The following is a 22,083-nucleotide window of genomic DNA, read 5'->3' on the forward strand; positions in this document are numbered from 1 at the left end:
TTTTCCTTGCTGTTGCGCTTTGAGTAACGCTTGTTCGACCTTGTTCGCTACAGCTGTGCTAACTTTCTCCAGTAGTTGGGTCTTTTCCAGGAGGTCTTCACGTTCTCGAAGCGAAGCGAGTAGACGACGCTTGAGATCCCTAATTTCCGCTTGGTGATCCACCCGAAGTTGGTCTGCAGCCTTCTTCTCCGCCTCTCGAAGCACACACTCGCCCGCCAATCGTTCCCGAATGCGTTCAGCGACCTGGATCTGATCGACAAGTTCGCGCACCTCCGCCCCATGTTGATCTCTCAGCCGTTTTTGCGCAGCTTTTGACTGTGCAACTGCCTCTTCCGCCACAGCGAGCTTCTCCCAGAGCGACTTGCACTTTTCCTTCAGGCGCTTCTTCTCTTGAGCATGGCACAGCATCCGTTTCTCGTCTTGCTCTTTGATACGAATAACCATTTGCTCCTCCAACGAGTCCAGTTCGGCACTATGCTCTTTCTTCATCTGCTCTTGAACCTCAGTCATCTTCTTCACCGTCTTCTCTAGCGCAACACTCTCGTCCTTAACTTCCCAGTACAGCCCGGCGATTTCCTTGATATGATTTGTCTTGTTTTCGAGGAGCGTTATTGACTCTCTGATACGGGATTTGAGGTCAGCGACTTGAGCCACAGCAGCATTGGCGTCTTCCTGGCAGCGCGATCCGACCAGGTGTGCCCAGCGAGTTTCGGTTTCTACCTGAATAACAGTGCTTTTGAGAATGGGATGGACAAGGCGCTCGAGCCGTTTGATTTCGGCGTCTTGAAAGGCGATTTCGGCGAGCAGGGTTGCGGACGATTCAGACGGTGGCTGTTGAAGAACGACGAGGACATATCCGAAAGCGAAGATGAGAAACACTTGGACGACGGTTTCCATGCCGGAGGGACAGGTGCAGTTGAGTGGCAAGCTTGAAGGACCTGCACACTACTTGGTAGGATCGAAGAGCGAATATTGATCGCATCACGCGAATGATTCAGGGTTGCGCGTTCAACGTTCAACGTTCAACTACTAATACTCTATCTCATTCGCGTAGATGGACCTGACTCAATACATCATGGAAGCGTCTCGACCACCAAGTTCTCTCTTCTCTTTCCTGCTTATGTGGCACTGTTCCCTGCGCGATCATCGACGGGCTCTTCGGTAAAGGCGGAGGAGGCACTTGGAAGTCTTGCTCTGGCCAACGATAATCTATCGAGATTTTAGGCAACGACAGCGCGCGAATAGTTAGCTTTGAAGATAGTTGAAATGCAGCAAGCCAGGTCTTGAAAAGTTCCAATTCTGAATCTTTAGGCAAGGTGGACGCTGGAATCCGGAGTTTGACGACTTGTAGTGGCGCATGAGGCATAATCGAAGGTTCTTCTAGTTCTTTGAAGCTGAGAGGAGCGACATCCAGTACTATAACAGAATCTAGATATGCCTTTCAATAAGATTTGATAATGACAAGATGATCTTACCGTCTTCTGAGACATTCAAAATTCCAACGACCCCGTTACGTTCCATTATCGTCCATTCCTCTGTTGCAAGGTCATGCCTAGATCTTCGTTTGCTGTTGCTAGCAAAGACAATCAAATCTGTAAACACAAATACTTGTATTGGCGCGGCAGGCGAATCTAATTGTTCTTGCGCTATTGGTGGACGAGTCGACCTTGATTTGGGAAAACTGGTGGACGAGAGTCGGTCAGGAAATTGATGCAACGAGGGCGTTCTTTGAGCATGAGAGACCGAGCTGATAGTGTCGACCAATTCAAGCTGTCCTTGATGAAGAAGTTTGCGGCCGCGTTTCGCAACACAAGGTAGACCGTGAACGGATTGAGATACACTCTTGACAGCATCGTATTCGTCTTCGCGCACCTTGACCTCAGTCATAATTTGAATCATGGACTCGGTTGCATGTAATAGCATGAAAGTCGGGATATAGTCGATATGAGTCTGGGGGGTTTCTTCTAGAAGTATCTGACACCAATGCATTAATAAAAAAAAGTCGCCCAGTAAGCGGAATCCTACCCGAAATATAGTGGGATAACCTCCCAGCCTCGTTACTGGGGCAACCAGCAAGGCCTCTAAACTCCATTCTTGAACGCTCTCTTGTATCCTCACAAACTCGCCGAAGTCACTTAAGGCATCGGCGACAAGACGGGCGATCGTTCCTGCAATACCAACTAGCCGCGCCAGATACGGTTGATATACCTCTAATTGCTTCACAAAGCTCTCGAGGACAATCCCAGCCAACCGTTCAACGACAGGTTGCTGTGTTTGCTGAGCTTTTCTGAGCGCGGCCAAGAGTTGGGTGTGGAGATTCAGAAGGTCTTCTAGCCAATCAAAGAGCATCCCAATCTCAGTAGGCACTCCAGCAACGTAGTCCTTCGAGTCTTGCATGCGGAGAGGAAGAACAAAGAGTCGAACAGTGTGATTGAGACGGGAAACAAAAGCTTCTTCAGAAACAACAAGGTCGTGTATTGTCTCCTGTCGGCGGATCTCGAGTGTGCCGTAACGATCGACCACTGAAGCGTACACCGAAGCTGGTAAAGAGGCCTGCCATGCATCTTTGCTTGGTGGGGAAGGAATTGGCTGATGCTGCTGAACCTCATCAAAGCGCTGAGATTGTGAAGAAAGCTGATCCAGACTTCGGTTTTCTTGGGGCAGACGTTCTTCGTCATCGTATAGGTTCACCGTCTGCACGACTGATTGTTGCCGAGTACCCTGGGCCACTCTGACATCTTCTTGATCCAGCAATGAGCTTGAGCGGTCGCGTCGACGATCTCGATCTCGCCAATTGTGCTCACTAACAATTTGAGCATCAACAGTTCGCGCACCGAGAGCTCGGAATAGATTGTCCGCGCCAATGCTCAAACCGGCCATTCCGCGTCTGTTGGTGGTTGTACCATCCTCTTCATCCCATCTCGCTCGAGCAAGTTCGGATTCACTATCCAAGTAAGAAAGCCGTTCGCGGGCACCCACATCAGAAACAGACGGTGGTAAGCCAAATGCTTCTCGTTCCCGAGCCGCATCAAGACGTGAATTTAATGCGAGGAGAACGGCATCAGATTTTGCAAGGTCGTCCGATTGTCGATGGTGCTGTGAGTTGTCTTTCGGAGGACGTAAATGGGACAACATCGGGGGATTCGGAGACCATGTTTCTTCGTCGTCATATATGCTCTCCGGGGACTGAGTAACAAGGCTATATTCTTCTTCGTCAGTCGCAGGGGTCTGCGGTAATGGTGGTGATGGGACCGATGGAGATGGTGGTTTCGCGTAATATATGGAATGACGACGAATGGCGGCAGGTATGGCCGAAGACGGGATTTTCGATTGTTCTACAGTCCTGGGTGTCGCATTGGGAGATTGACGAATAACGGGAGATCGTGAAGGTGATTTTGTAGTTGACTCAGAATGCGTCTTGCTACGATTCCAAAATGATAAAGGACGCACTCCACGATCAAGCTCTCCGTCTATACCACTCGATGAGGAGACCAGGAGGCGAGGCGTCGAATGTGTTCTTTTTCCTTCGCTAGGGTACTCTGGATCAGCGGAATGCCCAACTTGTTGTTCGAGGTGACTGATGCCTTGAACGAGCCCAAGAAGTTCCTTGCGACGCCTTTCGGCAGCTTCGTCGACCGAATCAACATCGTTGGTGATACGAGCTCGCAGTTTGGAGGCAAAGGATGAGCGTGGTTGATAAGGAGGGTTGATGCCAAGGCCCAAACCAAGTCCCATTTGACCGAACTCCCCATCGCTTTCACTTTCACTTTCGCTGGAAAGAACGCCATTGACGACCCTCAGCGATCGTTGTTCGGAACGTAGTTCAAAATCGGAGGAGGAATCATTTTCAAGCAAGGGATACTGTCTTGGCCGGGGAGTAGAGGAGGCAGACATCAAACCATTCTTCCCTCGAAGTCGTGGAATGCCAGAGGCAACTTTCGCTCGAGGGGAGTTCGGATTGTTCTCAGTTTTCATCGGCGTCCCGGGATCGGTTCTGGATCGAGGGCGGGTGCGCTTTGGCGTAGGCGGAATATCAACCTGTGAAGTTAAGTAAAAGAATGACACCCGACGTCGAGTTATACCTGAACAGTTGAAGTCATTTCTCGCGGTGAATTTGAGGCGGAAAGAGGCATTCGAGCCGTTTGAAGCTGCAGTTTGGGTGTTGGAGAGCGTAATGCGGACTTGAGTTGTTTCGGTGGTTGTGGTGATAATTGAGGCTCATGATCAGGGGAGAGAGCGAAACCGATATTATTAGATCCGATATGGGATGGAGACAAAGCAGTGGTTTTCACTGGTGGACGCGTCATCCGATTTATGGTGTCTCGTAGGCTTGGTAAAAGTTGGGCTTCGACAAAAGGAAGGTTCTTCATGTGGCTCTCGCCTTTCTTGTCAAGGCTGGTCTTCGAGTTGACCGTAGATATTCGACTGGGCTCCGGTGATTTAGGTGCGAACTCAAAAGAGGATTCTGAATTGGATGCTATCGGCATGTAGGAAGTATTGGGACGCGACGGAGGAGGTTCATCTCGCGGATGGGAGGTTTGTCGACGGGGCGTCAGGCCACCAGCTTCGGCATAATGAGAGGGAGGAAAGAATGTTGCTGGGCGAGGGCTGGGAGGCAACGGCGAGTGGGATTTGCGTCGGTTGAGTGGCATTGCCGTGGGCGGAAGCAAAAAACAGGTTCACAGCCACTCGTGCGAGTCAACCCAACCAACTCTGACAATAATGTCGCACAGCATAACAGGCTACAAAGGCTCGCTTGTACCATCTAACTTCTCTCATGTTCACCGTTTATGACCTCGACGACCTAAACGTACTACCATTCTCGGACGTTGAACTTTCCTTGGAGCTTCCTCCTCAACGTCAATGGGACAGTTCGGCTGGTGCGTTGTTTCCGGCGACCAAGACTTCTCCTCATCGTTTTCAAGTCAACTATGTGGCCATCCATTGCTGGAAGGAACATAGGTCCAAGCAACAGAGTGCATCGCTATCTCTGCTCCCCCAAACAAACCTTGATGTCATGTTTGAGGCAAGACCCAGTCGATTCCTGTTGTTTTTTCCTGCTCAACTCCGCAGGTTTTCGGCCATCTCCATCCCTTCGACCTCGTTCATCTTTCGCGCGTCAATAAAACTTTCCGCCAGCTACTCTTGTGTCCAACGAGTGATGTCGTTTGGCGGAATGTATTCCGAGTTGGAGTTCTACCTCCTTGTCCACCTCAAGTCTCCGGAAGACGCTGGGCCAAACTACTCTTTGGTCGGCAACTGTGTGATGTTTGTTCTCAATCCTCACCCAATTTACCCTGACTTCTGCGACGTAGGAATGCATGACTCCCAATACCCTCCCTGACTTCATCCTATGCCGACGTTTATGCACAGAATGTATGAACAAGTGGTATGTCTCCCATTTCGCTCAATTTAACTTCTCACCAGCGTAGCTTGTCCAACGAAATGTCTACTCACCTAATCAATGATTTGCTTCTCAAGACTAACGTTGGGCGGTTCTGGCCATCTGAAGCCGAGGCGGTGGCAATGGACTACGAGCGACTGCGGGAGGCCGACCAAAGGAAACCAGATGGTTATGATTCATTGCTCGAGCCGTTTGTTGAGAGAAGAAAGAAATTCCTTCGAGACAGAGAAGAGGCCGCAAACACAGCAGTAGAGTGGACCCAAGAAATAACTGGCCTACACAGGACTATTGCCGCCAAACAACATCGGAGGGTTGTAGCAAGGTGCGCCTTGGATAATCAGTTATTCTTCTCCTCACAAATTCTTCAGAGTTGGAAAGCATCTTCTCAGAGAAGGGTACAAACAAGCAGACATAGCCGAACTTGACGAGTATGCAGAGCTAGAGATGATTCAAGTCCTCACTCCCAAACGATGGCGCCGAATACGACCCATAATCATTCCACACGTAGAGAATCTCCGGGTTCTGCGCTTGGAGAGAGAGCGGAAGGACTTGATCACGGCCCGCACCTCCGTTGCTCTCACCGCGGTTTCCAAGGTTTTCCGTACTGCACCAGCGCAATGCTGGGCATATTTCCCTCCGAATTATACCCTCGAAACCTTTACTCCCCTCCAAGAACTTCTCCACAATCCCTCCACCAATCCATTGACACCTGATGATCCCCGCCTTGTCGACAGCCTTTTGGAGCTCCCTGCATTCGTTGCAGCATGGCGCCAGGAAAAGCGCGAGCTCCTTGCTTCTGTCCTTCCTCCCCCCAGCTCATCACAATGTCCCACCGGTGTCGAGCGGCTTGAACTCGCAACAAGCGTGTTCACATGCAAGGGCTCTTGGATCAGCAACACTTCAGTTGCCGCGGGAAGGGCTTTAATTGGCTGGGACGGGGCTGGGGCACATCTGCGATGCCAGAGTCTCCAACGTTTTTGGGATCATCGGGTCCACTATGCCGAAGACGGAGCAGCAGCGGTCCGTGAACTCGTGACGCTTGTTGGCCTCGACCCCGAGACAACAACTGCCAGGGAGATGGACACAATATGTGGAACCGGGAGTCCCGTCTCAGCGCGGATGCTCAATGAGTCAGAGAAGCGATTCGTCTGTGCGATTTGTCCTCTCGAAACATCGAAAGGCATCACGGGCAGGCGAGCTATGCGTTGGCGCGAATGTGTTCTGCACACCATCGAACGAATCCGTCTCCAGCAGGACCCCGCTCACCAAGCAACACCCCCTGCCTGGATGTTATTGACCGACAAAGCGATGCAAGATGTTTACCGACGGGAGTCGCCAGACCCATTCGTGAATGACTCGGCCTGGATATGCGCACTCTGTCCGGAACACTACAAATATCGCACAACGCGCAAATGGGTGTTGGATCACCTAAAGAAAACGTCAGTTTCTTTCTTCTCAGGATAATATAATCTGACCGTGTTCAGCCATTCTATCCGCCGACCAGTTGAACAGACGCATTACTTGTACTATGCCGGTCTCGAGCGGACTTCGCGGCCATACGAGCTCGTTTCTCAGGCACCTCCACAAGAGGATGGGTCCGTCAATGTTCTGCATGCGAATCTGCGTTGTGAGTACTGCCCCACACATGGCTTGTGCAGACTCTTCTCGTTGCGCGCAATAGCGCGTCATGTCATTGATAAGTGAGCGCTTTTCTTCGTGTCGAGCACCGCTTATACCGTTTGTAGACATGGTATTGCTGAGCCAAGTGAGGCTGGTGGGGATTGGTCTACGGTGGAGTTGATTTTGCGAGCGACTCCAATGATATGAATGGACTATTGACCACAGTTAAGGAGCAATAGCTCACGGATAATAACTTACTTATCTACGCACGATGCCTTTCAACAAGGACTAGAATTTTCAAATGCAGCATAGTACAAAAGTGCTTGTTTTCTTAGTTCCAAGTCCTAATGCCCCAAACATCCAGCGCCTCTGGATCACTGAGTGCTGTTTGCCCGAACTTGACATACTTCTCATCCATATGCCGTATGTCAAGCAACGGTTGAGCCCACTTGCGCATCCGTTTCAAATCACCCACCGCCGCAGCAGACAATATCAGCCGAAAGTAGTGGCAGGCACGGTGTTCTGGTTCCTCGCACTGTTCCTGGTCCATCAGCTGCAGCATTCGCTCGCTGGTCTCGACAAAATAGTCATCCGGCATGCGCCGTTCTGGGGATCTTGAATCGGTAAGCCAGGCCTGGAGTTCCATCTGGCTATAGGGGCTATTGAAGATATGGTCGAAGTCGTCCTGGATTAACTGTCGCGCTTCGTCGCTCTTGGCGGATTCTGCATCTGGCAGGGCACAGCTGGGGCATTGACATTCAAAATCCCACGAAGCTTTGAGGGCCTGACGACGGCGGTCGCGTGGGGTGAGCGGGTGAATATAGGCGCGAAATATCTCGTCGCCTTTGGAGATTGGGAGAACTGCGCGACAGGAGAAGGAGAAAGAGTCTGGAATCCACTCGACTATTGCGTTTGGTTGACAGCTGAAAGACAATGAGATGACTCGGTTGGAATAATTCACAGGTATTTACCTGTTGTTGATTACTGAAGCCTCCCGACAAAGTGCTCCATGGCGGCCTTTGTATGCTCCTGGCAGTGGTATGCGAATACTGAGGCGATTGCGGGACATGATGGTGCCGATTTCTGTTCCGGGTAAGCTGTAAAACGCTTCCTTTTCCCGTTCGGAAAACCGTTTATTCACGGGCGGAATTCATGTTCGTCAGATCGTCGCCGGTTTTCGTCAGGTGTCATTTTTAGAGATCGACAGTCTTGCTATCAACTCTCCACATACTCCATGGAGACTGCTAGCTTGAAGGCTAGCTATAGCTAGCTTGTCAGACTGTCTAAGGCTGTACTGGTAAGAACAACTGTAGCTGCATTGTCAAGGCAGCACAGGTTGCTTGTGTTTTCTAGCTATAGGTGGTCTTGAAGGGCAGCTATAGTTGTTTTGAAATGTTGCTATAGATGCTTTATGGAGCTGGAGGGGGCTGGCACTCGAATACATGCTATATCTATACTGCCAGCCACCTATCCCACTGCTTCTTGGTGTAGTGGTATCCTGTCATTGGTACGTTCTCAATCTTGTGTCTCTTCTTTTGTACAGGCTCTTATCTTATGTAAGTACAGCGGTTCCCAAAATTGTTGCCCATCATCAAAAGTGACGAAAAATAATTCAAAAAATCGGAAAAATAAGAAAATTGCGTAGCACACCAGGGAGTACTCAGAGAACCACAAAAATAGCCCATAAGCCTTTTGTATCGTAATTCCATGCATTTTTACGCTCAAGTTTCACCAGTTTTTTCCTCCCAGATGCTGACGGCTTTTGATCAAAGACAACCACATTTGCGTCACTCACGCTCGAGGTGGTACAACCAGTTCTGCCTCTTATATTCTTGGCAATGGGGGTCCCTGAGGCTTTTTTCATTGCATATGAGCACTATAGGAAAAATTCTGACACCGTGATACCCTCGGAAATGTTCAAAACAAGCACTGTCAAGCAAGCTGCATTCAGGTCAAGAACTATAACATAGATGGTAGAGAAAGCTATGGAAAGGCTTGCCAGTCACCAAAATGTACTTTGGGCACACACACATAGACATAGATATGGAATTTCCGGGTGTTGTGTTGTGTATGTTCATTGAGGCCATGGATCCATGGTGCCACACCCTCCATTTGGGGACCTCTTCTACTCAAAAATCATCACTAAAGAGCCTCTTAGGTGTCGGAACTCATTTCTGGTGGGATACGACATCGTTGTAGATTTTTCTTATTTTTCTGATTTTTTGAATTATTTTTCGTCACTTTTGATGATGGGCAACAATTTTGGGAACCGCTGTACTGTGGAGATTTGTTTTCTTACTTTTTCGGGGGTCTTTTTTTAAGAAAAAGATTCCTTCCACACACCGGCCTTCTGTTATCCATAGATTCCTATCTGAATTCATTTCTTGCCTAGAAAAATTTTCATAAAGGGATTTTTTTCCCTCACAGATCAGAGAACTCTTCAAAGCAGCTACAGCTGCTCTCAGTCACAGAAGGCAGCCCAAGTTAAGTTATCAAGTCAGCAACAGATGTTTTACCAAAGCAGCCCAGGCTATCTTCAGGATGCAACACTAGATTTACCTCTGTACATGCCTGTAGATATGTTCTCAAACAGCTAGTGATGCTTTAGAAAGCATCTGTGGTCATACTCAGAAAGCAGCAGACTCCATGGAGAGCTCTCCATGGAGAGTTGATAGCAAGACTAGCTATCTGCATTTTTATGCAGATCTTTGATTGATTTAGGCTGATTTTTGTTAGTTGCCAAGCAAATGGTAAAGATGTTGAATTTACCGGGCTCCGCGCAGCGGGCCTCCGCGGCGAGCGGCAGCTCCCGGCAGGGTGGGGTCCGGGGCAAAGCCTCGGTCGGGGTCCGGGGTGGAAAACCCCGGCCGTCGCGGCCGGCGCCGCAACTGAGAGCACAGAGGACGTGAAAAGGCAGAAAAAATGGAAGGAAAAAGAAAAGAGAAGGGAAACATGCACCGCGCAGCGGGCCCCGCGGCGAGCGAAGCCCCCGGCAGGGTGGGTCCAGGGCAAGGCCCTGGTCGGGGTCCGGGGTGGAAGGCCGGCGCCGCAACCATCAACACGGCATGGTAATATGATTCCTCAAAATCTGATCGATTATCAAACAACCTGACGAAAGTAAGACACCTGACGAAGATCCCCATCAACCTGACGAAGATGGCGGACCTGACGACCTGACGAACATCGCTACGACCCATAAAGTTTATTCACGACCAGCTCGGTGAGGACGTTGGTCATATATCGCACACTCCCCCGCTCGTCCTTGATAGCACCAACAGGGTCGTCCACCATAGCATACAAAAAGAACGGCCGCTCAACGAGGAATGTATCCCCTCGAGCAATATCCGTTGCCGCAAACATGCCTTTCGCAGCAACAGAACTTGGCCCAAAGGTGTACATGTTGGGGAGGGATGGTTTCGGTAACGCAGGCAGCCGGAATTTAGAGCTGGAAAGCTCCTCGTGAGTTTCCTTCCATAAAAATGTCGCTGTCGTGGATTCGGGCCTGGCTTTCTTAGAGTCCGCGTGCCAACGTGCAAAATGGCGCGTCGTGACAAGTCCGCTGGGGAGGTGGTATTGCCCGACCTCTGGATCGTCGAAATCTTCGTTTATACGGAGGTTTGATTTCTTTGGAGGTCCTCCGGTACTATAGCGGCGGAAGAGCTTGCTGACTGGAGAGCGAAGTTGAAGAAGAGCATGCAATTGAGTAGGATGAGCAATTTGAGGCAGAAGTAGCATCTTTAAGGAGCGCTGTAAGCTGATGAAAAACCTTCAAACCGGCGCCGACAACTAGGAGGACATCGTCGTTGGTCGAAGACAGAGATTGTGCATAAAGTACGTTTTAATCGGTAACATATCCATATATGGGCAACTTTCACATCTCAATCAATCACGATCAGGCTCGAACTTACCTTAAACGACATCAGCCCAACATCCGCCTACACTCTCTAACTCTAAGCTTCTGCCTACCGACTCGCCGTTCACCAGCAGTGCAGGCCGCGAAGCAAACCATCTGGGAAGCCTCTGGACCGAGGTTGAAATCAAAGAACACGAGTCCGCTTCGGACGTTTGAGTAACAACCCGACATCATGTGGACCAACCTGGTGTTCAGTGCTTTACCTGGAGTTCGAAACAAACCTTCGTGAAGTACTACCAACACCATGAAGATGCTCCTCCTACTACATTTGGCCCCCATTATCATGGCTGCATCGACCAGGACCCTCGCAGTACCAACTCCCAAGGATGTCGAGGCGTCGAATATGGTGCTGACACCCGCTGGCTTGCGCCATGTCTCTACGGTGCACGAGGTGCCTTTGGGAGGCAGTATTAGGCACATATCCAACTCCACAATCCACATCTTGGACGCAACCCACACCATTGTCAAAGTGGTTAACATCGACCCAACCGTCACGCCAACCTCAGACGCCGTCGTCCCGGCAGCAAGCGGGTGGATTGCATATGCATACTTCTTCAACGCTGGTGCCGCAATTGGCTCTTTCAAGACGACATGGACCGTCCCGCCGCCCCCATCTGTTGTCAACAGCCAGTCTATTTTCCTATTCAATGCGATTCAACCTGTCAGCGATGGAGTTATCATGCAGCCAGTCTTGCAAGTGCGTTTTCCCATTTACTACTAGTATCTTCGGCGAGATTTATTTTTTTCCCTGTCGTTAGTGGGGCCAAAGCGCTGCAGGAGGTGGAAATTCTTGGAATATCGCGTCATGGTTCGTATCTCCTGGGGGAACCTTTTTTACAACCCTCATCGGCGTCTCCCCGGGCCAGTCGATCCAAGGGCAAGTCCAGCTTGTCGGCGCAAACTCCGACAACACGCGATTCTCGTACCTCTCCTCTTTCACCAACCAACCCGCGACCGAGCTACGCATCGATGACGTCGACCAGCTGCGTCTCGCCACTGTCGCTCTTGAGGCGTATGGTATAACACAAAGCGGAAATTACCCTTCAGGATCAACGACTTTCTCTGGCATCAATCTCGAGCTTTCGACCGGGCAATTCCCTGATATCGTCTGGGGGACCTTGAACGATAATACAGATGGTATTAGTGTTAATGTTGGGACACAGGGATCTACTTCAGCATCCATCACAATTAGTTACTAGACTGGCTCATGTCGGAATCTTCGCACTGACTGCAACTTTCTGACCGAGAGCTAGTACTGTATTCGAATATCAAAGTTGTGTCTTTTGAAACCCGGTTCAGCAGGGACATTTCAATCGAAACACAATTGCAAAGAACAAGTTAACAACAGCATTGAGGCTTCAAATGTAAATGATGCTAGAGTCCGAATGAGAGCCTCAATCTTGGCCTCTGTCGTCCTCTTCTTCTTCGACGTCACTCTCATCTGTGTCATTGGTATACACCTGCTAACTCTCTCATCATGTAAGCCTCTAGCACTTGTCGCCCAAGCGCAGTCTGCCATTTCGGATTTCTCAAGTTAGCTTGGCTTTGTGAGAGCTCTTCCATCCATGCCACGTAATCGTCATAATCTCCGGTCGTAGCTGGGTCGCCAGCAGGGAGGAAGACCGCCAGCGTATATTTGAAATTTAGGTCCCAGAACCGTACCGCAGATGGTCGCGGGGCTGGAAGATAAAGTGGTAACACGGGGGACTCATCAGGCAGGTCAACAAATTTAATGATTCGTCCACCGTCCTTGACTCGGGTTAGTTAACTTGGTGCAGGTAATCATTCAATCTGACCTCCATGTCTACACTGAACGCGTTACGCTGGAACGGCTCAGCAAGGGACGAGCAAATAGTGATAAGATTGTCCACGAGTCTGAACTTGTCAAAGATAGCATCGTCAAGCTAAGTAGTAAAGTCAAATTGATACTATGAAGCGGTGAGGCCACAATTTGAACCCTACCCTATCGACTACAAATGAAGCGAGTGGCGGGTAAATCCAAACGATTTGCGTTGGGTGACCAGTCTGACCAGTGATGCTACATCGCCCTTGGTCGCGGGCTTTGACAAGGTCTGAGAGGCGCGTTGGGGTATTATTCTATATGCGATATCAAGTGAGTGAGCAAGAGACAGTCAAGGGATAACTCGCCGTTCCGTATTCTGGAAAAATTGTCTGTAGTGATTTCGCCTGTTCTGCAAATGGCTCATAAAACCTTCTTGGGCTGAGAACGTCGCCCTCGTAAGGAGTTTCATCTGAATTCAAGTTTAAATGTAACATGTGAGATCGCACTGAGTCTGTGAAGTTTGGCGTACCGAGTAGAAAAACGCCATAGACACCTGGCTGAAGCAAAGCCAGAGAGTCTCGAGGAATTGGAGCGCCTTCCACTTTCCGGAGATAACAGGACATAACATTGAAGCTACTTGTGCCTATTTGTACTGGACGCAAGACGACCCTGGCGTGCAGTTCTCGATCCTCCAGTCTCGCGTGGCACAGGTCGAGCCAGCGGTAAAACATGGCGGCGGTAAGATGTCGAACACGCGATAGGTTGAGACCTATTCACTCGCTAAATGTTCTTTCACCCAAGGGTAACAAATGAGAAATCTCACCACCAACCAACCGAGCTTGTTTGAAGCTCTCGACCATAGGGCGGCTTGAGAAGATATGCATATTTCTGCCCTGTTCGATCGCTCTCTTTGAAATCAAGAACTGAGGCATGTCGTCGTTAGGACACTGGCATGAACTTGGGGGAATCGACATAGGAAGCTTGAATGACTGTAGTGTTCAAGTCGTGTTAGAGGCGTGCATCAGCGAGTCGTTCCGATTCTTCCGAACGGCGCGTGGTTTCCCCGAGGCAGGAAATGCTAATCGACCAGCACAGAGCTTATGAATTCGGCAATTCAAAGCTATTTCAGGCTTTCCTGTCAATGTCAATGAAAGAGAAATTTGATCCATTGCCATTTTCAAGATGTTCAAGTTGCCTTGGGTCACTGGGTGCGGCGGGTTTGAGGTTAACGTTGACCGATGAAGAAAGTCGTTCTCCAAGTTGGCTGTTGAGCATAAAGTGCTTAGCAAGATCCCCAAGCCTGTGTGCGGCGAACGGCTGGTGGGATATCTGAGAAAATTCTATGTCATGACGAGAAGGTGTAGAAGGTGTAGCCCAGGAGAAAACAATTGTGAGGTGATTCAGTTCTGTTCCGATTGAGTTTGCATCATTCTAGTTGGTTGTTTAGTTCGACCATGGCAAGTCTGCATTCAACGGCGGAGAGACTACGCGTATCATTGTGCCACAGCGCGAGTCGATAGTTGTGCAGAGACGCTAACTTGAACAGTGCAAGAAAATTATGTCAGTGGGTTGACGGCCTGAAATCGGATGGTACGATGTTGAACACTGGGTAGTAGCTGGCCCAGAGTCCTTTATTAGAATCGGTCGGCCTCGATGGAAACTCGGCCGACGACCCGGAGTCGAGATTCAACACGGCAACGCCGGTCAGGTCAGAAAACAATTTTATTACCTAAGCATCGCACGATGTGTGGTGACCTTATATTCGGCGCGTCCACGGGTGTCGTCTTTTCACTCCCTCCCCCTCACACTCACCCCTCACACTACCAAGATGACTGCGTCGTTCGTTGGGAACGCGACGACCTCCATCTACGACTCGACGGACCTCACCTCGCTCTCATGGATGGAGCAAAGGTGGGCGGCGTGGTACATTTACATTGGCAACCCCGTCCTCGCCACTGGGCTTGCGAGCTTTTTGCTTCATGAGGTGTGCTTCAATAGTTCAACTCTACCTCATCATTGCTGATACCCTGGTGGAGATTGTGTACTTTGGACGATGCATTCCCTGGATCATTGTCGACGCTATTCCCTACTTCCGGCGGTGGAAGCTGCAACCCAACAAAATACACACGCCGAAGGAACAATGGGAATGCACTAAGCAAGTGCTCTTCTCACATTTCATGGTCGAATTACCAGTTGTGCGTCGTCTCTTCGACTTTTTCCCTTATACTGACGCGTTTCAATAGATATGGTTTTTCCACCCGATGGCCGAGTTGTTCGGTATGCGTACCTACGAAGTCCCTCTACCGACCTTGCGCGACATGCTCCCACAACTTGCCTGGTTCTTCTTCTTCGAAGATATGTTCCATTACTTCGCCCATAAGGCTCTCCACTACGGCCCTCTCTACAAACACATCCACAAACTCCACCACAAATACTCTGCACCATTTGGCCTCGCCGCAGAATATGCCCACCCCGCCGAAGTAGCTATCCTCGGAACCGGCACCATTCTCGGACCAATTCTCTTCGCTGCCTACCGACCGCATGTCCTCCACATCGCCACGGTCTACGTCTGGATCACGCTGCGCCTCTTTCAAGCTATTGACGCGCACAGCGGCTACGACTTCCCGTGGTCCCTGCAACACATTATCCCCTTCTGGAGCGGCGCTGACCACCACGACTTCCACCATATGGCCTTTACCAACAACTTCAGCACGTCGTTCCGGTGGTGGGACAGGATGTTTGGCACGGACTCGAGCTACCGCGCGTACAGGAAGAAGATGCGCGACATGAAGGGCAAGGGCAAGGCAGAGCGCGACAGGGTTGAGCAGCAACTTCTTGCAGAAGTCGAGGCAGAAGGCATCAAGGCAGAGGCGGAGGTCGTCAGGCAGGCGAGTGGGGAGAAAGTCAAGGCTACATAATACGTACATATTCTTGAAATTCGTTGTCGACACACCTTGCACCATACATAATCCCTCGACTACAATAGGTACTCTACCTTTCAAAATCAATCACTATATTTTGTGTCATATCCCCAGAAAGTTATCAGATGCAGCTGGTTTTCATCATTCATTGTAACTAATCGGCATAAGTATTGCATATATTCATTGGCCCCGAGCTCGCCCATATCCAGTAAAATGCCAAAGGACAGCTGTCTCGAAGTGCTGACGCAGAAGATGACGGTGAACATCGGTAGCGCCACCATTGGGCCGTCGCTGCTGGTTTCGAAGACCGTTAACAACGCCACCGGGAGCTTCAGGTAACGGCGGGAACATCGGAAGCCCAACGGTTCCCAATGTAGGTGCTCCATCACGTTCGAATGTGTATATCTTGAGAGTTGCGCCATTGAAGCTGAACTGATAGTTGTCAAAGAAATCGTGCAGGTCGGTTCTGAATAGTAGTGCATTCTGGGCTACCTCGGTGCCATGCGGCCCCGACAACAGGGGAATCGCAGGATCGTTATTATCGATGATATCCAAAACCTGAGGGGCTCGTCTTGAGAAATGCGATAGCGGCTCGGAGAAGTAAAAACTCGACCTACCTGATTTCGAAGACCAAAAGGGAATACATGGCACATATTGAACCCTTGATAGTTGGGACCCCTTCCTCGGGTAGGAACGATAGTGCCAGACGCCCGACAGCAAAAGTCACGTTGTCGGACTATTTTGCGAAGCCCAGTGTCCTAAAGATGAAACGCCGCCGTAAGACACCAGGAACTAAGTAAAAGACTAACGGTGCTTACTCGTCTATCCCCGGCCGCTGGTGTCCCGGGCACTGTCAATGTTGCAGACGGACTCGGACTTGCGGATCGGGTCATTGATCGGGAGATAATCTGGCTGTGTCGCAGAGAAGGAGAAAATGCCCTAGACAGTCCGTTCCGGGTCTGCAGGAAAAATAGGTACTGCCCTGGTAGGGCGGCACTAACGTCGTCACGTTTAAGGACCTGAGGAGCGACGTTCCTTTGGTTCTGCTCTATGAATCGCACAATGTTGCGGAATTGGTCGATGGGAAGATCCCCCCAAAAGAGTATTCGGGCCCAGAACACCATGGGGCGGCACAAAAATCAGCATCGGTGTCTCATCGACATGAAAACCTCCAAGTTGTGAGCGGTAGAGTCAGCAATGGTAAGAAAGTCGGCCTACGGTCCCGGGAAGCCGCGATATCAATAAACACGTAGAGATCTGAGTTAGAGAGAGGCTGCTGGTTCACTGCTTGACTGCGCTCCCAAGTGTGGCATCCTGGAGACCGTGTCAGTTTCGTTAGCGGGGCCTGAACTTGAAGACTTGTTTTTACCTCCCACGAGAGGAATGAATCCGTAGACAGTTAGCTCACTGCCCCATATATGAATGTTTCTTTGGTCAACATTGTGGTATTGGGCTGGGTGGGGCGGCGGGTAGGAGGCCATGCAGTGGAACCCTCAACTCATGATTCAGAGCCTGACTCCTCGCTTTTATACGCTGCCGGGCTGCTTCTCACGTCCATCCCTTGGGCTCACACGGTCGCAGGTTTGTGTGTGTGTGCGCGTGTGTGTGGTTTCAACAATACCTGGGCCTCACGCGTAAATGATAATCTGAGTCATTGTAATTATGTATAATAATACGACGAATCATGCGGCAGAAAAGCCTCTACTTAATCTAGAGCCTCAGGCCGTCCTGCAAGAAAGGATCGCTTCGCCGAGTCACCGTTCATCGAATGAAATCAAGACCCACAAACATACGTGAGACTATGAGTCAGGGTGATGTTGATCGCTGAGAAATCATAGAAGATGCGTGAAGGAAGTGTGACTCGGCCGAGCAAACCTTTTTCTCTTCAGCCATGTCGTTCGACTCTTCCCGCTCGTATGGTGTGGCACATTGAAATCCTCTTCAAACTGACACATCTATCAGCTTTCTTATGTCCCAGAGAGCTGCTGACCAAGGCCGAAATATGCATGTCTTCTCGCTCTCCTGTTTTCCACAAGCCAGAATGGCCGGTGGTGAGGACGCTGCCAGTCCTTAGTGATGCTCCGTTCTCAAAATTTATTTAGGCTTCAATCTAAACCGAATACATCTCACCGCAAAGACTTTCTATCGATGGCTTTATCTCTGCGATGAGATCATAAATTACCAACAAGGGATCAATGACGCAGTCGTCCTACGGAAAATAAGGCTACGGACCGTCGATGTATTGTTCTACGCTGTCGAAGAGATCGAAGGTCCCCCAATTCCTCGGGACTCTCTTCAACTGATTGAACCTGGCATATATGGAATTTTTTCCGCTGGTGGGTACCAACCCACACGCTCAGAAGAAAGGCTGACTCGGATATCTATTGCTAAGACGGAACACCATTCACCCGGTATTTCTGTAGCCCAGTACGTTTTCACCCCTCGTTCAAAGATCAAGAAGTGCTGCTCGTCCAAAGGAGTCACGGTCATTATAAGGGGGAGGTTTGGAAATACTATCTTTTGATTCTCCCAGACGACTGAGATACTATTCCAGAATGACATCCCAATGGACTTGAGAGTTCTCGCGGGCGCCAGGGACAAGGGACGATGCTTTATTACAGGTCGGACCGATCTCCCAACACAATGCGTTTGGATTCTCCCCCCGCTCGCAACATTCAATCGCGACCATGTATATGTTACCGCTCTATTCACGCACCACCATACTGATGTTTTTACTCAGTCGGATCCAACGGCCTTCGACAAGTACAAGGTTATCGACAATCTCATCACGATTTGCTCAGCTTTGGCTGATCCCTTCATGCGCAACCTGTTTGCTGTCGACGTCGAGGTACCTGTCATTGACATACTATGCAGTTCTCTCGCTGACGCGATCTCCACAGGATAACGCCCGCATCATCACCTTCGAGGACCTCCCCGAGCGGTTTGCCCACGTTGCCCTCGCATCTACCCACTCTGCCTTCCCCCTCGACAACGGACTACTGGAAGTACGGTTTCACATATACATTGGCTATATTCTTCCCCGCAGGCGAAGTCAAAGAAGATTATAGCAATCCAGAGTACGATTCCAACGACTTGATAGAGGAGCTTCAGGACGGTTACGCCGAGCTGACCCATCCGAAATGGCACAGTGACATTGGTCACGAAGTATTGGATGTCTACTGGAAGCTTACCTGTCCAACGGAACCAGAGCTGAGAGATGAACGAGAGCGGAGATATGCAACGGAGTAGGATGAGGATGATGAACCTGGATACGCCAGTCTATACTGTGTAAGTAAGCGCTTGCGGCGCTAGTGTAGCAACTGCCAACAATATTAATCATGTTTGCCATGCTGCAATCCACACAAGGCTGGAGGGAGATAATCGCTCGCTATTGTCACCCCCGCTCTCGTTTCCCGCACGCGGGCTTGGTGTTGCTCGGACGCCGGACGGTACAGCCGAGGCGGGCAGTGGGCGACAACTCGATCTGTGCGTCACGGTCTGACCTGGTTTGAGCCGCGTTCGTGAGCCTGTCTGAAAGTCGGTGCCACAGTGTGTTCACTGTGTAGACCGTGGAATGCGCAATGTATTATGTTTGCGCATGCATGCAATAACGAACCTTTGCGCCGTTTGATTTGGGCAGCTAGCAAATCGAGCTAGGGCACGTCCACTGCAGTTCATTTATTCACATAACTATAATCGAACGAAATAATAAGAAAGGAGGGGTAACATCCAGGTCAAATTCAATGTATGTGACTCCGTGACGCGACTGCATGACCGGCATGATTGACAACTCCCACAGTCAGGCTACACGCGCCAACTTGGAAGCAAGCTTGTCGTCCCCCTCATCTCCAAGTGACGATGTCTCAGAGTGAGAAGTAGGTTTTTCAATAGTGCTCAGGCTCATAAGCTATGCCACTAAAACAAGTGGGTAGCTACGTGTTCAAGCTGTCGAAGAAGTCGACGACGGACCGGCGAAATATGTTCCTCTTTTCCGTCGATCCAGATAACTACAGCGTCTACATGTTTGGGGGTGCGCCGTCCCACTGCCACGGCGCTGGTGCTCAGCATCTTTTTACGCAGGCTGGAACCTCGACCGACACCCAAGAATGACAATTCGGACGTTTTATCGCTGGCTAGACTTAATCCTGGCTAGAAGGGCTTTCCCCGAGGGGCCGTACGATTTCGAGCTGCGAGTATTCCAAGTGCAGGAGCGTTACCCCCTCCATTACGGCTTGAACGACCGCGCGGCCCTTGGGCCGGCCATCGCACGCGACGCCGAGGGTGCGATGCCCCCAGGCGTATATGCCGCGTTCTATCCGGGTATGTATCTTCATTAACGGCGCATATACGAGGCCTCATTTCACTTCTCAGGCTCGGACAAGGTGTACTGGTTTGGGGCCAAGGCGGATATGCGAGCAGTCAGGTCTTTGCAAGATATTCTGGAGAATAAGTATGGAAAACTCTCCCGAGAACAGATCGAGGCTCTCGCTACAGAATATGTGCGTCCCCCCGACATTTTTCTTGTCTCTCGGGCAGTCTTATTCAACACACTTGAAGATGCATATTTCTGCTCCCATCGCAGAGCAGGTTAAGCAACGCGACAACAACCGATGCTTCTTTACTGGCCGAACGGATGTTCTTACGGTGCAGGTTATCGTCATCCCTGCGAACCAGGTCACTGGAGAGGCATGTGCTTTCATTCTTTGAGCCTCTCATTATTCATAATGAATCCAGTCCGTCGACAATGTTATCACAATCTCGTCCGAGCTGGTCGACGCGTTCCGCAGGAACGCGCTCAGCGTCGATTACGATGTGAGTGCATACAGCCATTGGTTGACTGCCGACAAGAAGACCGCTAAACGTCCTAATAGAACGAGGCTTATCGGACCGTGGTGTTTGCCGTCTTGTCTCCTGATCCCGAAGTCAACGCGCGGCTCATTTCGCTTGTCCAGTCCAACACGGTATGCACCCCGGCAACCGCGCCCGCGCTCGCCGCCGAGTTCCTGCGTCACCATTTTATGTGGACGCTGCGGGTGCATTTCGAGGGCGGCGACATCAGAGGCGACTACTCGGAGACGATCATCGATGAGCTGATGGTGGAGCTGGCGGAGGATGGTGATTTCAGCGACGAGCGCTGGAAGGCGGGTGAGGGCATCGAGAGGGACATTGGCGACGAGGTCGTGCGGCTGTGGAAGCGGATCTATCCTCGCTGGACCGCGCCGAGCCGCGTGGTGTTCCCTGTAGACCCGGAGCCGGTCCGCCCAGAGCGATATCGGCATACGAGGAGAGCGCAACAGGTTTAGAATTACTAGAGGAGGCAGTAGGCTTATTAGCGAAACTTGAAGTCGGTAGAAGTATCTCTAACCGCAACGTTGATGGCAGCGAACGCCGTTGGAGCGTGGCTTGTTTCTTCAAAGGCCAGACGTGGGACATGAGGCTAGCTACTTTCAGCTGAAACCAGTATGTCCGCACAAGATGAACCTGAACAGCCTGAGGCTGAACAACCCTTGTGAGTACCTACAGCTCCAGTATCTGCGTTGGCCTCAGGATGCTATTTTCATAGCCCAAGTGGACACAAGTTCCTCATCTCTCAGCGCGCCGCCAAGCTCGGGTGGGACTTTTTCTACTTCAACTTCTACAGCTTCCCTGCGCTCTTTATGGCCGGCGGTACGCGCCACAGCCCTCCCCATCGTCTCATTAAAATCATTTTTCTTCAGGTTGGAACCTCAAGCGTCATCTCGGGATGACGGCGCAGACGTTCTACCGCTGGCTGGACATCGCGCTGGCGGTGCCCAGTGGCTCGCAGACGTTCGAGCTCCGCCCAGTCGAGGTCGTCCTGATCGACATCGCGCGCTACATCTACACGGGCAACGCCGGCCCGCCGGTCCTCCGGGACTCCGACGCCGTGCTGCGCCCGGGCGCATATGCGCCGTTTTTCCCGCGTGAGCTTGACAGAATTGATTTGCAGTTGCTGACTGGGGCTAGGCCCGACGGTGGCGGAGGGGCTGCGGCTGTACACGGGTTTCGTGGGCGAGAACAGCACCCCGGGGATGCTCGCGTTCAGCGATTTTTTCGAGGAGTTGGATGAGCCCTTCAGAGGTGATGCAACGCGGGACAAGCCGCCCTCCGCGCCGGAATCGTTCCCCAGCTATAAGGTGCGGCTCCTTGGCCACGAGTCGTAGGCGATTCCGCTAATCAGCCCAAGAACAATGCCCTGCTGACGGACGGAATCAGGCGCGAAGTCGAGGCGAGGGATGGAGGGCGCTGCTTCTTCACGGGCCGCACTGCCAGTGACCGGCCGACGAAGCTGACGTGGATCGTGCCCGACACCGTCAGCTCTCCCGCCTTCATGACGCCCCACGTGATGCGCCGGCCCGGGGCCCCGTTCGAGCCCGGCCGGCGGTAGATATTATTGTGCGACAAATACATGTATTTTGTGAAT

At 50.9% G+C, this 22,083-nt stretch overlaps 10 protein-coding genes across 10 annotated transcripts; 6 read left to right on the forward strand and 4 right to left on the reverse strand.

The window, feature by feature from the left end:
* Positions 1 to 1,042: 1,042 nt before the first annotated feature.
* Positions 1,043 to 4,652, reverse strand: MIND_01300600 (DH domain-containing protein; the record flags this gene model as incomplete). The annotated part of the gene is made up of 4 exons (XM_037369466.1): positions 1,043 to 1,428; positions 1,476 to 1,974; positions 2,026 to 4,038; positions 4,083 to 4,652. The coding sequence occupies 4 exons, from the start codon at positions 4,650 to 4,652 to the stop codon at positions 1,043 to 1,045; spliced, it is 3,468 nt and encodes a 1,155-aa protein (XP_037213964.1).
* A 125-nt stretch (positions 4,653 to 4,777) lies between these two features.
* On the forward strand, positions 4,778 to 7,231 carry MIND_01300700 (uncharacterized protein; the record flags this gene model as incomplete). The annotated part of the gene is made up of 9 exons (XM_037369467.1): positions 4,778 to 4,880; positions 4,926 to 5,026; positions 5,074 to 5,268; positions 5,316 to 5,389; positions 5,433 to 5,726; positions 5,773 to 6,843; positions 6,889 to 7,031; positions 7,086 to 7,104; positions 7,150 to 7,231. 9 exons carry the CDS (start codon positions 4,778 to 4,780, stop codon positions 7,229 to 7,231), a joined length of 2,082 nt encoding a protein of 693 aa, XP_037213965.1.
* A 124-nt stretch (positions 7,232 to 7,355) lies between these two features.
* MIND_01300800 (SET domain-containing protein) lies at positions 7,356 to 8,114 on the reverse strand (the record flags this gene model as incomplete). Its single annotated transcript, XM_037369468.1, has 2 exons — positions 7,996 to 8,114; positions 7,356 to 7,947 (listed from the first exon to the last, which is right to left on the reverse strand). The coding sequence occupies exons 1-2, from the start codon at positions 8,091 to 8,093 to the stop codon at positions 7,356 to 7,358; spliced, it is 690 nt and encodes a 229-aa protein (XP_037213966.1). The 5' UTR covers positions 8,094 to 8,114.
* A 3,067-nt stretch (positions 8,115 to 11,181) lies between these two features.
* MIND_01300900 (uncharacterized protein) lies at positions 11,182 to 12,136 on the forward strand (the record flags this gene model as incomplete). The annotated part of the gene is made up of 2 exons (XM_037369469.1): positions 11,182 to 11,634; positions 11,696 to 12,136. The coding sequence occupies 2 exons, from the start codon at positions 11,182 to 11,184 to the stop codon at positions 12,134 to 12,136; spliced, it is 894 nt and encodes a 297-aa protein (XP_037213967.1).
* A 247-nt stretch (positions 12,137 to 12,383) lies between these two features.
* On the reverse strand, positions 12,384 to 13,715 carry MIND_01301000 (uncharacterized protein; the record flags this gene model as incomplete). The annotated part of the gene is made up of 6 exons (XM_037369470.1): positions 13,544 to 13,715; positions 13,250 to 13,489; positions 13,086 to 13,189; positions 12,900 to 13,034; positions 12,734 to 12,841; positions 12,384 to 12,686 (listed from the first exon to the last, which is right to left on the reverse strand). The coding sequence occupies exons 1-6, from the start codon at positions 13,692 to 13,694 to the stop codon at positions 12,384 to 12,386; spliced, it is 1,041 nt and encodes a 346-aa protein (XP_037213968.1). The 5' UTR covers positions 13,695 to 13,715.
* A 761-nt stretch (positions 13,716 to 14,476) lies between these two features.
* MIND_01301100 (Fatty acid hydroxylase domain-containing protein) lies at positions 14,477 to 15,638 on the forward strand (the record flags this gene model as incomplete). Its single annotated transcript, XM_037369471.1, has 3 exons — positions 14,477 to 14,704; positions 14,757 to 14,915; positions 14,964 to 15,638. The coding sequence occupies exons 1-3, from the start codon at positions 14,549 to 14,551 to the stop codon at positions 15,636 to 15,638; spliced, it is 990 nt and encodes a 329-aa protein (XP_037213969.1). The 5' UTR covers positions 14,477 to 14,548.
* Positions 15,639 to 15,821: 183 nt separating this feature from the next.
* MIND_01301200 (HNHc domain-containing protein) lies at positions 15,822 to 16,765 on the reverse strand (the record flags this gene model as incomplete). Its single annotated transcript, XM_037369472.1, has 3 exons — positions 15,822 to 16,199; positions 16,259 to 16,399; positions 16,460 to 16,765. The coding sequence occupies 3 exons, from the start codon at positions 16,763 to 16,765 to the stop codon at positions 15,822 to 15,824; spliced, it is 825 nt and encodes a 274-aa protein (XP_037213970.1).
* A 767-nt stretch (positions 16,766 to 17,532) lies between these two features.
* On the forward strand, positions 17,533 to 18,709 carry MIND_01301300 (uncharacterized protein; the record flags this gene model as incomplete). Its single annotated transcript, XM_037369473.1, has 7 exons — positions 17,533 to 17,555; positions 17,604 to 17,692; positions 17,744 to 17,977; positions 18,034 to 18,143; positions 18,196 to 18,330; positions 18,382 to 18,489; positions 18,542 to 18,709. The coding sequence occupies 7 exons, from the start codon at positions 17,533 to 17,535 to the stop codon at positions 18,707 to 18,709; spliced, it is 867 nt and encodes a 288-aa protein (XP_037213971.1).
* A 790-nt stretch (positions 18,710 to 19,499) lies between these two features.
* On the forward strand, positions 19,500 to 20,944 carry MIND_01301400 (uncharacterized protein; the record flags this gene model as incomplete). The annotated part of the gene is made up of 7 exons (XM_037369474.1): positions 19,500 to 19,516; positions 19,574 to 19,671; positions 19,722 to 19,961; positions 20,013 to 20,140; positions 20,199 to 20,327; positions 20,376 to 20,453; positions 20,513 to 20,944. 7 exons carry the CDS (start codon positions 19,500 to 19,502, stop codon positions 20,942 to 20,944), a joined length of 1,122 nt encoding a protein of 373 aa, XP_037213972.1.
* A 159-nt stretch (positions 20,945 to 21,103) lies between these two features.
* MIND_01301500 (uncharacterized protein) lies at positions 21,104 to 22,047 on the forward strand (the record flags this gene model as incomplete). The annotated part of the gene is made up of 5 exons (XM_037369475.1): positions 21,104 to 21,150; positions 21,205 to 21,308; positions 21,359 to 21,583; positions 21,627 to 21,796; positions 21,847 to 22,047. 5 exons carry the CDS (start codon positions 21,104 to 21,106, stop codon positions 22,045 to 22,047), a joined length of 747 nt encoding a protein of 248 aa, XP_037213973.1.
* Positions 22,048 to 22,083: the final 36 nt, after the last annotated feature.

This window comes from Mycena indigotica (assembly GCF_014461135.1).
Source record: "Mycena indigotica strain 171206Taipei chromosome Unknown Mind.scaff0014, whole genome shotgun sequence".
Taxonomy (NCBI): domain Eukaryota; kingdom Fungi; phylum Basidiomycota; class Agaricomycetes; order Agaricales; family Mycenaceae; genus Mycena; species Mycena indigotica.